Source organism: Dermochelys coriacea, chromosome 12 (genome assembly GCF_009764565.3).
Source record: "Dermochelys coriacea isolate rDerCor1 chromosome 12, rDerCor1.pri.v4, whole genome shotgun sequence".
Lineage (NCBI taxonomy): Eukaryota > Metazoa > Chordata > Testudines > Dermochelyidae > Dermochelys > Dermochelys coriacea.
This window is the reverse complement of record NC_050079.1, coordinates 2,123,722-2,136,085: the sequence shown is the minus strand read 5'-3', so window position 1 is coordinate 2,136,085 and position 12,364 is coordinate 2,123,722. Positions and strand designations below refer to the sequence as shown.

At 50.5% G+C, this 12,364-nt stretch overlaps 1 protein-coding gene across 6 annotated transcripts in view; it reads left to right on the top strand.

Moving 5' to 3' along the window:
• The window catches only part of CARMIL2 (capping protein regulator and myosin 1 linker 2), a 134,068-nt gene that overhangs the window by 64,174 nt on the left and 57,530 nt on the right, over window positions 1-12,364 (top strand). For all 6 annotated transcript variants that reach the window (XR_006275273.1, XR_006275274.1, XM_043495387.1 and 3 more), the window contains exons 22-24: window positions 7,676-7,744; window positions 11,344-11,437; window positions 11,529-11,624. Coding sequence is in view for 4 of the 6 variants with exons in the window: in XM_043495387.1 (XP_043351322.1) it covers window positions 7,676-7,744; window positions 11,344-11,437; window positions 11,529-11,624 (259 nt within the window). In the remaining 2 variants the exon portion in view is untranslated. The remainder of the gene's footprint in view (window positions 1-7,675; window positions 7,745-11,343; window positions 11,438-11,528; window positions 11,625-12,364) is intronic.

Here is a 12,364-nt window from a genome sequence, read left to right as displayed (position 1 = left end):
CCAGCTGGGCTGGGAGGGGAAAAGGGCACTCGCTCTCCCTTCTTGGGGTAGTGGTAATACCTGCTTTAGGGCTTCCCTCACTGCAGAGGAGGCTTGGGGCCATCCACAGTAGATCACTGCACTGCCAGTGCTGGAGAGGGACAAGGACAGTGCCTGCCTGATGGGGAGCCTATGGCTCGGCACTGCCGTTTCCATAGATCTTTGACTTGCATGAAGAGTCCGGCCACGTCCCTCTCTGCATCTTCAGGGGGCATCACATTGACTATATCGCTCTCCCAGGTGCCCAACTGTTCCTCACCTGTACCAGGGGAGTCTGTGACCTCCAATGCCTAATGGGGAGGCAGGACATGCCCCAGCAATACCACAGCTTCCTTCCTGCACCTGCAAGACAAGGATACACAGCCCTGGTTTTCCCTTCTTGGAGACGTTGCTGAAGCTTGCAGCGAAGAGCCTCATCCGCACTGTGATGCTGAGGGTGCAGAGCTCTGCCAGGTAATGGTAAGGGCTGGCCTTACCATGAGGTGAACTAAGGCGGCCCCTCAGGCGCCAGACTGTGGTGGGGGCCACAAGGACCTAGAGTGTAGAAAATGGCGTCTGCTGCTGGTGCATCTGGATTCTCTCTGCTCGAGATGCACAGAGATGGGGGAGTGCTGTGCTGGAGGGAGGAGGGCACAAGAGACAGAACAGGCAGGCAGGCAGGATAAAGGGGAGAGGGAATAACAGAAAGCAGCAGGAGCTGCAGGGAGAGAGAGGAGGAGGAGCCTCTTGTGTACCTCTCCAGCACCCCAGGACCCTGGACTGATTAACCCCAGCTTCTCAGGGAGCTTCCTGTTTCCTGCTGCTTCCCTGAACCCACTTGAGGAGAACAGGCAGTCAACTGAAGTAGTAGGAGCCAGTTAGGCCCTAAGATGCTGATATCTTCCCTCACTCAGGCCTTGCTACCAGCCTGCTTATTTGTCCCCTTCAACTGAGTGTTGAGAGCCACTACAGCTGGCACAGAACAGCAGCCATGAGTGAAAGAAGAAAACACCCCTCTGGGCAGCATTCAGAAAAAGAAAGAAAGCAAAGGAAGCTTTTCTATCTAAGCAGGAAGGAGCTCTCCCGAAATACATTGAACACAAATGTTCGCGGTGAACCTTCCAGCCCCAGTGAGGATGTGAGTGGTGAGGAGATGCCTGATCTTCCAGTTAGTCAGAGTGCAGGTGACCTGGCAGCTGCTGCAGCATCCATATCTCCATCTCAAGTGGATGTAACCATGCACATTCCTGAAGAAAAGTGTAGATCAGAGAAGAGTGTGGTGGAGACACAAGAAACAGCTGCTGCTGAGTTTAGTTCCTTAAGTCTAGATGATCCAGGAATGTGGATCCACTTGAGCAGTAGCCTGAGGGACTTCCTTGTACTGCATGGGCCACAACAAGTGAGAAACTTCATGTTCCCCAAAGACAATGAAAATAGAAGTTTCCATCCAACACATTACGGCGTGAAATCCCCAGTGGTGACAAAGTGGAGAGGCCGTGGTTATGTACTCAAAACCCCAGAATGCTGCATACTGGTTTTGTTGCAAAGTCTTCCAGCCTAATATTCCAGCCACACTGGGTTCTACAGGAACAAAGGATTGGAAAAATCTGGCTAGAAATCTGGCATGCCATAAGACAGCAGCAAATCACCAGAGAGCATTCCACAGGTGGAAAGAGCTTGAGATGAGACTAAGGTTAAAGGCCACCATGGATGATCAGCATCAAGAGAAGATTGCGTCAGAGTCTCTTTACTGGCAAAATGTTCTGAAAAGGCTCATTGCCATTGTGACAATGCTTGCTACCCAAAACCTAGCACTGCATGGCACTTCAGATCAGCTGTATGTGCCAAACAATGGAAACGTCCTTAAAATTGTGGAGCTGATGGCTGAGTTTGATGGTGTACTCCAGGAGCATCTAAGAAGAGTTACCACCCAAGAAACGTACATACACCACTACCTTGGAAAAACAATTCAAAATGAGATCACACAGTTACTGGCAACAAAAGTCAAACAGAAGATTGTGGCAGATCTGAAGCCAGCAAGATGTGATTCTGAACTGCACACCTGACATCAGCCATATGGAACAAATGGCTTTAATGGTGCATTTTGTAATAACAACAGAACCTAGTGAAAATGTCCCTGCAATGGTGACGGTCAGAGAGCATTTTCTAGAATTTATTGGCATTGATGATACTACAGGAGCTGGTATGACAAATGTGCTTCTTAAAAAGCTGGAAGATACGGGAATTGCAATAGCTGACAGGAGAAGTCAGAGCTACGATAATGTGCCAACATGAGAGGAAAGAACAGAGGAGTGCAGACACGGATCCAAGAGTTAAACCCTCGAGCTTTTTTTGTCCCATGCAATTCTCATTCATTGAACTTGGTGGCCAGTGATGCAGCATCAGCTTCTAGAGAACATCTGGGAACATCCTCCCTGACACTGAAACCACTGAGTGCCACACAATGGGAAAGTTGAGTGGAGGCTATAAAGCCTATCAAACACCAAATTGGGAAGATAGATGATGCCATAGTTGCCATTGTGGAGGATAATGCTATGACAGGCACTGTTCGTGGGAGAACAGTGGCAGAGGGAAACGGAATCACCAGAAACATACATAACTTCAAATTTGTGTGTGGCTTAGTGTTGTGGCATGACATACTGTTTGAAATAAATGTTGTAAGCAAGAGACTCCAAGGTGTTGACCTTGATATATCTGGAGAAATGGAACAACTGGATAAAGCAAAGTCATACCTACAGTCTTACTGGTCAGATGGGGGATTTCAAAACATTCTGAAGAGTGCACAGAAGTTGGCAGAGGAACGCCACATTGAAGCTATTTTCCCACCCATTCAAGAATACAAGAGTCACCGAAGAAGACATTTTGATTATGGGATTATCCCGTGCCTCATAAGAGACCCCAAACAATAATTCAAAGTTGAATTCTTTAACCAGGTGCTAGATTGTGCAATAGTCAGCTGAAGAACCTTTCATGCAGCTCAAGGAACACAGCAGTATATTTGGGATGTTGTCTGATATTCCAAAATGCCTCACTATACCTGAAGAAGACCTACAGCAGCGATGCAGGGCACTAGAGACAGTGTTGACACATGATGACATGCGTGATATTGATGCGAGTGATTTAGGTGATGAACTGAAAGTCCTTTCAAGATACATTTCAGCAGGATCAACTCCAAAGGCTGTTCTGGAATATAATGTGCACAAATAAGATGACCACCCTCTTTCCAAATGCTTTTGTTGCTCTGCGCATACTTCTAACACTTCTTGAAGCAGTTGCCAGTGGAGAACGCAGCTTCTCCAAGCTGAAGTTAATAAAAACACATCTACGCTCCACAATGACACAGGAGAGGCTGGTCGGCCTTGCAACCATCTCAATAGAGCATGAGCTGGCCCAGACTATGGACCTTCAGGAAGCGGTTCAAATCTTTGCAACCAAGAAGGCACGGAAAGCACCACTTTGATTATTCAAAAGATAAAAATGCCAGACAAGAAAAGTTACATTTGCTGTTCAGGCGTTTGAAAGTGGAGTGTTACTTAACATTTTTGAACAAGGCATTTTAAGTTGTTAGTTCTCCTTTATTGGGGTAGGTAGCAGAGCAGTACCATGAGAGGAGTAGAACAGGAAGAAGGCAGATTTGAGACCTTTCAAAGTTTTGGCCCAAGCAAGGGGGTGTCATTTGAGCTCTCCGTCTCAGTTGCCAAAATGTTGTGGGCCAGTCCTGCAGGTGCAGTGTTACTCTCACTGGAGGATGGCTACCAATTTTGGCTCCCCTCTATGCTGCGTGACAGAGGGGAGTGGGCTGGCCAGGTGGTGACAGCCATCTTTGCTGCCTTCTCTCCGCTGCTTTGGTGCCTATGGGTTACTGCCTCTCTCACTGCAGGGCCACAGGGCTCCAAATCTCCTGTCCAGTGGAGCTGGGAGGTGGAAGAAGTGCCTTTACCCAACAGTGGGGCAGAGATGGGGAGCCTCTCTGATCTGGAGCAGGACCCGTTAGTGATCTCATTGCATTCATTCCTTCATTTCTTCTCTGAGGAGAGAATCGCAAATCTCTGTGGCTGGTCACGTTCTCCAGGCCTGGCAGAGCAACGTAGGAGCTCAGCCTTATGCGTAGATACCTCATTAGAGTGAGGCAGCTTAATAACCATCTTGGCTAGCCACAGCGCAAGGCTGGGACTGCTGATCCCTATCTAGCCACCAATAGTTCTGTGTGCCCATTTCTGGCTCTCCAGTTCTCTGGCATGCAGCTCGCTAGCTGTGCCTCCTGGGCCCCGGCCCTTGAGCGTTCGATCCTTGCCCAGCACCGGCTGACTGACATCCTTTGCCGAAGCAATAGGAACGGTGTCCTGAGCCTATATAGCCCAGCCTCGGAGGGGTGGAGCTGGGAGACCATAGGCCCTGCATGCAGGTGGTGGGAGGGGCTAGGTGGCCAGTGGAGAGCCATTTTCCCTCCAGAGGGTTCTGGGATTAACCACCTGGCATTCAGCAGCAGAGTGATCTCCCCTGGGGAGCGGGGTCACCTCTCACTGCTGTTGCAAGATGAAGTTTGCACATCAAAACAAAGCAAACCTGGGGCTGGCAGGTCTCTCTGAGCTCATGTGTTGTGTTGTGTTGTATGTCACTGTCTTGTGACTGGCATGGCCATGTCTGCCTGCCTCAGGGGTTAGCCCGGACCCCAGAACAGCTGACAAAAACTCTCCTGGCTGAATCCTGAGTCCCTAGTGAGGGAAGGGAAAGTCACAGCTCCCTCTGCTCAGATCCTTCCTGAGAAGGAAACTCCTGTGGGGTGCCTGGGGGTTACAGGGAAAAGATCCTTCTTATCCGTGATGTTCATCCTCCCGCTCTGAAATCTGCATTGGGAGCCTGTAGCCAGCCCACAGCTAGGGCTAGTCCAGTCGCAAACTGACAGCAAGAGAACTCCGTGGGGTTTAATTCACACCTGTCACTTCAGGCTCTGTGTGGGCGTGCTCCAATTGTAGTTTTTCTGTTTCCATTTTGCTCAAGGCAGTGAAAAATCCCAGTCTCTCAGCCGTGTTCTTTAACCCTCTGGTGCCTGGAGCTTACCCACTGCAGTAATGCCAAATACCTGTCAAAATTGGGGTTCAGGCCCCCGGAATCACAAGATTGGCTTTAAAATCATGAGATTTTGAACTTGTGGGTTTGGTTTCTTTGACGCCTGGTGTCCAGGCCTGTAGGTGGCATGCAGGCCACGTTTCCATGCTTTTCTCCACAACCTCCAATACTAGAGACTTAAAAAAAAAAAAAGATTGTCTATGTAATCCTATGACTCTAGGAGCTGGGGGCTTTAAGAAAGACACCAAAGTTCACAGGACTCATGATGCATCCCAAGAATTGATGACGCTGCTCTTGTGCGATTTGGGCTCTCTTCTCTGCAGTGGGCGATTGGTGAAGCTAACAACCCCAGGCCAGGGACACCTGCTTAGCCCATTGCACACGCCAGCAGAAGGGTCAGAGCTTTCAAAAAGCCGCAACCTGAGTTTGACTTCACCACTTGTGCAGCACAGCTCATCCGGTCTGTGATACAGTCCCCTGCTTACTGCTTGTGGCTGAGTAGCAGAAATCGCCACAGAGTCTGCTACAGGGAAGGCTGCCCTGACCTAGCCCCTCCAGCATTGTGAGTGATCACACCAGAGCCCAACAGGGTCGCCTCCTGGGGACATGCTCTATGGGCAGTTGCAGCAGCTGCCTGGCTCTCCAAGCCCTTGGTGAGATCGTGCTGTGCTGCTGGCATGACAGAGAAGATGCATGTTGCCCCTCCTCACTTTGCACTTTCCCACCTGGCAGGGCAGCGGTGGTGGTTTTGCTGCAGCATCCCTTGCTCCCTGTGTGCATTGTCCTTTTACAGCCTCCGCAGGCGACTGGTGGTGGGTTCTCACTGGAAACGGACACAGCAGCCACGCGCTGTGGAGCAAAGAGATCTCACTGAGACCCCACTCGGCACCCTGCAGCCAGCACGGATGTTCGTTCACCGGAATGTCCCTGAATGGGTTGGGCTGCTCCATTTCCCACTTTTCATTTTGGAGGTACTGGGATACGGCAGGGAGGGGCCAGATAAGTCCCCAGAGAGATTTGCCAAAGAGATGGGTTCAGCCAGTCAAATAACAACACCATTCTAAACCCCAGCCAAAACCCGATCTCAGCTCCCCCAAAACTTGGGGGCAGTTCAGGTCTTTAGTGTCCCTCATGCTGGAGAAGAGACAGGCCTGTGCTCTGTATAAGAAGAATTCCTCATTGACTCAGCCAGCCCCTGGAGTTTTCTAGCTCCCAGACTAACACAGCCTATGGGCCATACAGGATCTCCTTAAACCTTGGCCTGGATTTAGCAGCTCAGGAAGAAGCTGCTCATTACACTAGAGCAGTGGTTCTCAGCCAAGGGTACGCATACCCTTTGGGGTACACAGAGGTCATCCAGAGAGTACAGCAACTCATCTAGTGTGACAGGGTTGGGCCAGATGGCTATAGGAGAGTAATAGAAGGCAGATATATTAGCCCCAGGCTAAGTAGGTCCCTTTTCCCTGGGTAAGGTAACAGGGAAGGTTCCAGAACAATTGGGAACCTTCTGGAGACAATTAAGACTGGTTGCAGGTGTTCTAATCAGCCTATCAAGATGCTGCTAGAATCAATTAAGGCAGGCTAATCAAGGAACCTGAGTTTTAAAAAGGAGCTCACTTCAGTTTGTGGCGTGCGTGTGAGGAGCTGGGAGCAAGAGGCACTAGAAGCTGAGAGTGAGAACTGAGGTGTACAAGCATTGTCAGACACCAGGAGGAAGGTCCTGTGGTGAGGATAAAGAAGGTGTTGGGAGGAGGCCATGGGGAAGTAGCCCAGGGAGTTGTAGCTGTGGCACAGCGGTTCCAGGAGGCTCTCTAGACAGCTGCATTCCACAGGGCCCTGGGCTGGAACCCGCAGTAGAGGGTGGGCCCGGGTTCCCCCCAAATCCTCCCAATTCCTGGTCAGACACAAGAGGAGTCGACCTGGACTGTGGGTTCAGAAAAAAGGCCAAGCTGAGGGCTGCCGTGAAGCTCTAAGGCGAGCAAATCCGCCAATAAGCGCAAGACCCACCAAAGTAGAGCAGGAACTTTGTCAAACTAGATATTTGCCTAGTTTGACAACAGGCGACATAAAAAGCACTAGTGAAATCAGTACAAACTAAAATTTCATACAATGGCTTGTTTATACTGCTCTATATACTATACGCTGACATGTAAGTACAGTATTTGTATTCCAATCGATTTATAATTATATGGTAACAATGAGAAACTCGGCAATTTATCAGTAACAATGTGCTGTGACCCTTTTTTATTTTTATGTCTAATTGTGTAAGCAAGGAGTTTTTAAGTGAGGTGAAACTTGGGGCTACACAAGACAAATCAGCCTGCTGAAAGGCGTATATGGTCTTGAAAGGTTAAGAACCACTGGGCTAGAGGATCTGACCCAATCTGTGCAGTGAGCCCCTCTCTCTGGAGTGGGCTGAGCCAATCCCCTGCTGAATGTTGGAGAACTTTGTATCTGGAGTGCAGCCTCCTGCCTCAGACAAATCTGTACTTCTAATATGCTGAAAGCAAGAGCCTTGCAAGGAGGAATTGTTCATTGGGGTTCACCCTCTTTCTTCTCTTCCCAGGACAGTAATTTGGGACAGAAACAACACCACGGCCCATGGATTCCTAGATGTTGCCCGTGCTTTGGAAAGGTAGGGACAGTGTAAAGCATGTGCTTTAACTCCTCAGTGACCTGCAGATTTCATTGCCTAGTAGGGAGTTCTATGTTGGGACCCTGGGATCATTCACGGAAGGGATTCCCGCTAGCCCCTAACCCTGTGATACTAACAGAACACAGCAGGGTCTAAGTCAGATGCCAGGAGACTAGAGCACAGGTGGGTTCGCCCTTGGGATGAGGGTCGGCCTGTTGGCTTTTCTACCATCAAGGCAGTGGGGACAGGCTGTGTTGAGTGTGTTGCTTCTGGCGAGCAAGGTGCTTGCTGTGGTGAAGTGAAGCCTCATTAATTGCTTGTGGGAAGAGGGTGAGCAGGCAGCTGGTTGGATGAAGGACATGAGCCAGATGCGAGAGGAAATTGAGATGTGCAAGGTGCTGTAGCTAGAAGGCAGGCCTGGGAAGAGCCCGTGTAACAGTGTGCTATGCCCTACCCTTCTCTACCATCTTGCAGCCACAGATCTGAGTGCTGCTTCACCATTAATGAGCTAAGCTTCAGCCTGCCCCCTGTTTGGCAGACAGGATGATCTCCTGTTTTACAGATGATTAAACTGAAGGGCTGAGAATCTGAGCTCAAGCTCCAGCCCCAGCTGGAATTGCTTCATGGCTATTTTTAGCACCACAGTGCAAGCCTGAATCTGTAGGGCTGTACTCTGAGATTGGCAGCCGTGGGGTTTTTGGTAGTGTAGACATACCCTATGTGTCCATGTGGACCTGCTGCTGCTTTGCGCTAGATGCTCTGCAGTGCGCTTTGATCTGCCTCACTTTGAAATGGGCGTAGATTAAAGCACACTAGGACATTGTTCATGTGCGAGGCAGCGTGGTCCACACTGACAGCTAGTGTGTTATAGGTTAGCACGTGGTGGATTTACCTGCCAGCTTGCCGTGAATTAAGTGTTCATGCGGACAAACCCCGAGATGCTAGTGACGGTGTAGTGCCTCTATCTTTAGATTTCCCAAAATGAGACACCTTAAAAGGGTCTAATTTGCAGCCCTAAAGAGTGGGGCCCTTCAAAGTGTGACAAGCTGGGTACCCAGCATCACAAGTCCCTTGTGAGAATGTGGGCTGTACTGGATGAGGCCTGCAGTCTTGTGCTCCATGGCTCACGGTGTCGATAACATGTGGCTCTGACAAGGTGTGTTTTATCAGTAGCTCTCCCAGCAGCCCTGTGGGCAGGGCACTATTATCCCCATTGCACAGATGGGGAACTCGGGGCTCAGCGACTTGCTGGGGTCACCCTGGCAGTCTCTGATGAGCAGGGACCCTCCGTCTCCCAGGGTCTCGGCTAGTGCGTTACCCACTGGACCAGCCTTCATGCAAACAATACTGCTGCCCACATACAGCATGACAGTGAGGCGCCTCCAAAGCTTTACAGAAAAAATGCCCACTTAGACCGTGAAATGATTACTTCTCCCACAAGCACTTTGGTTGCGGTGCAGAGCTGGGAAGTGATAACACATTGGAGAGTGGGGAGGAACCAAGATCATACAGGCACTGGGAATCTGAAGTCCTCTACCTTTTTCCTTTGTATTTCTCTGCCTATTACAGTGGGTTTCAACCTCTTTCATTTACTTCCCCCTAAAAAATTTGGAATGGAGGTGCCAGACCCCTCTGGAAATGTTAGACATAGTCTGCAGACCCCTGGGGATCTGCAGATCCCCAGGTTGAAAACCACCGGTCTATTACAATGAATAGCACACACTGGAGATGGGGTGGAAGCTGGATCAGAACTTTGGATCCAGGCTTGGATCAGAAATCTGTGACCTTAAACCATCTATAACCCAAATGCACACACAGTTGTGATGCCATCTCATGGCTTCACAGCATAATGTAGTTGGTGCATCCAATCACAGTCTGTCTGTCTTTTACATGGGGGAAAGACAGACGTAGTCTGGGTTTGCTTCACTTTCCATTTTTGAGCATTGTGTCCGTGCAATAGAAAACTGGCAGCATCGTGGAGATTTAGGAGAGAGTGAGTCTTGCGGCCAGAGGAGATTCAGGGGTGTTTGCCCAGCTCTGACGCTGTCAGGGTTCCTTTCCCACTCTGAACTCTAGAGTACAGATGTGGGGACCCACATGAAAGACCCCCCCTAAGCTTATTTCTACCAACTTAGGTTAAAAATTCCCCAAGGCACAAAGTCTTTGCCCTTGGATAAGGTAAACGCTGCCACCACCAAGTGATTTAACAAACAATCAGGGAAAGGACCACTTGGAGTTCCTATTTCCCCAAAATATCCCCCAAGCCCTTACACCCCCTTTCCTGGGGAGGCTTGAGAATAAACAAGATGAGCACAAACCAGTCTTGGATTTTTAAGACCCTAAAAACCCAATCAGATTCTTAAACAGAACTTTATTAGAAGAACAAAAAAAGATAAGAGAGCAACTCTGTAAGATCAGAATGGAAGATAATCTTACAGGCAGTCAGATTCAAAACAGAGAATCCCTCTAGGCAAAACCTTAAGTTATAAAAAGACACACAACCAGGAATGCACATTTCCTCCAGCACAGCAAATTTCACAAGCCAAAACAAAGAAAACCTAATGCATTTTCTAGCTAGGTTACTTACTAACTTTACAGGAGTTGGAGGGCTTGCATCCTTGATCGGTTCCTGGAAAGGCTTTTGTCTGTCTGTGTGATAGCTTTGCCCCTGCCTCAGATTTGAAAGTATCTTGTCCCCTCATAGATCATTTTGGGTCAGGTGCCAGCCAGGCTACCTGAGCTTCTTAACCCTTTACAGGTAAAAGGACATTGCCTCTGGCCAGGAGGGATTTTCTAGCACTGCATACAGAAAGGTGGTTACCCTTCCCTTTATAGTTATGACAGATGCTGTGTGAACTCAGGTGTGGCACTGCCCCCCAGATCTGGTCCTGCGAGATGGGGATAAGAATTACACTCCATGGTGAAGATGCTCTCCCACATGCTTCCTGTGAGACCTTTGGCAAATCACTGAACCGTCCCCCTCACAGTCCAGTCTGCCAATAACTTTCTCCCTGCAGGGATGACTAGGAGCTAACCTCCTCGTTGAGAGGCACTTGGACCCCCTGGGGATGGTGGCAATTTGGGTGCCGAGGCCAATAAAATGGGCAGGCCCCCAGGAGGGAGAAGGGCTCTGAGCTCCTCAGTGGCCAGGTGCCATAGGAGTGCAGCGTGTCATTGTTATTTACCCAGGCAATTCTGCAAGACTTTTGAACCAAGTCAGTTTGTTTTCCAGAGGCTAGTTCACCCTGCGTGGGGCTGCAGCTGAAAGGGGCACAGACAGAGCCATTTTGGGTTGGCGGGGAAATCTCTCTGCCCTTAGTACTGGCCCTTCAGGCTGAAGGTTGCCAAGTGGCCTGTAGGTGTCTGCAGAGGTGCTGAGGGCTCTCTGCCTGCTGGGGGATGAATGCAGCAATGACCCCTGTCCCCTTTGGGTGGGACGGCAGCACAAGGTGTCGTGGGGATGTGGTGGGCTCAGGATGGTCGGGGGCAGGGTGCCCATCGGACCCATCCCAGCTCTGTTCTCGTTGTGGAGCTAGGGGAAGCACAGCCAAGTCCAGGTTTGTTCCAGTGACACTAACTCCAGCTGTGTCACCCTCCAGGAATTTCACCCTGCGGTCCATGCCTTTGCCAATGAGCGACATGACTCAGGCTTATCGGAGCAATCCGGAGAAGACGGAGGAGGCGGTCCACAAGGTAGATCTCTGGGGCTGGTATGGGGTGGAAACTGGTCCTTTCAGCCCAGCCACCAACCCTTCCCGCTAACTGGGCCTCTTGCCTGCTGCAGATGCAGTCTTTCCTGGCGAGGAATCAGAGGCGGCGGACCCTGCCTAAGCAAACCTTCCGGCTGCAGCAGGGAATTGTCACCAGCTCCTCGGAACAGGTCCGAAGGATTCCGGGCCAGTCACACCTGCCTGCTTCGCTGTAAGGGGTCGGCCAGAGGGCGTGGGCGTTGCCAGCCAAGGCAATGAGCCATCCAGTCCAGTACCTGCCTACGCACTGGACATCTGTGCACATGCAGGGCTCCAGCATGCTTTAGATGCTCTGTGTGCATTTCCTTGCTGTCCCTCCAGTGGTAGGGGCTGAGTGCTGTCCCTGCATGCCAGCCATCCTAGCAGTGGTAGTGAGCACACTCCCTGCTGCGGACTTGCCTGGCCAGGAGAGAGTCAGAGACTGGGGTGGAAGGAGAAGGATCGCTGCAAGGTAGTGCGGGGAAAGCGGGCGTGGGAGGTGGCACTAAGGAGGGGTGGGGGAAGAAGGCAGACTGGGCTCTAAAGAAGATCAGGAAAGAAGAGTGGCCCATTGGGAGGGATGGAGGGAAGAGAGTAGTCAGGCCAAGGGTGGGTGAGGCACGAAGCAGGGGAGAGCCTGGAGAAGCCAGGCTGAAGGAGGGACAGCATGGGGGACAGAAAGGTCTGGGAGAATGGGGGAAGAGTGAGAGATCCCGGTAGGACCAAGAGAGAACTGTGGAATCCCAGGGGTAACTCACGGACAAACCCCGCTGCTGATTCTGAGCCTGCTTCGTGCCCATATGCTGGGGCCCTGACCTGTCTGATCCTGGTTGGAAGGTCCATAGGCTGTCCCATCCAGGCTCTCTGCATGTATCGCACACTAACAAAGGAC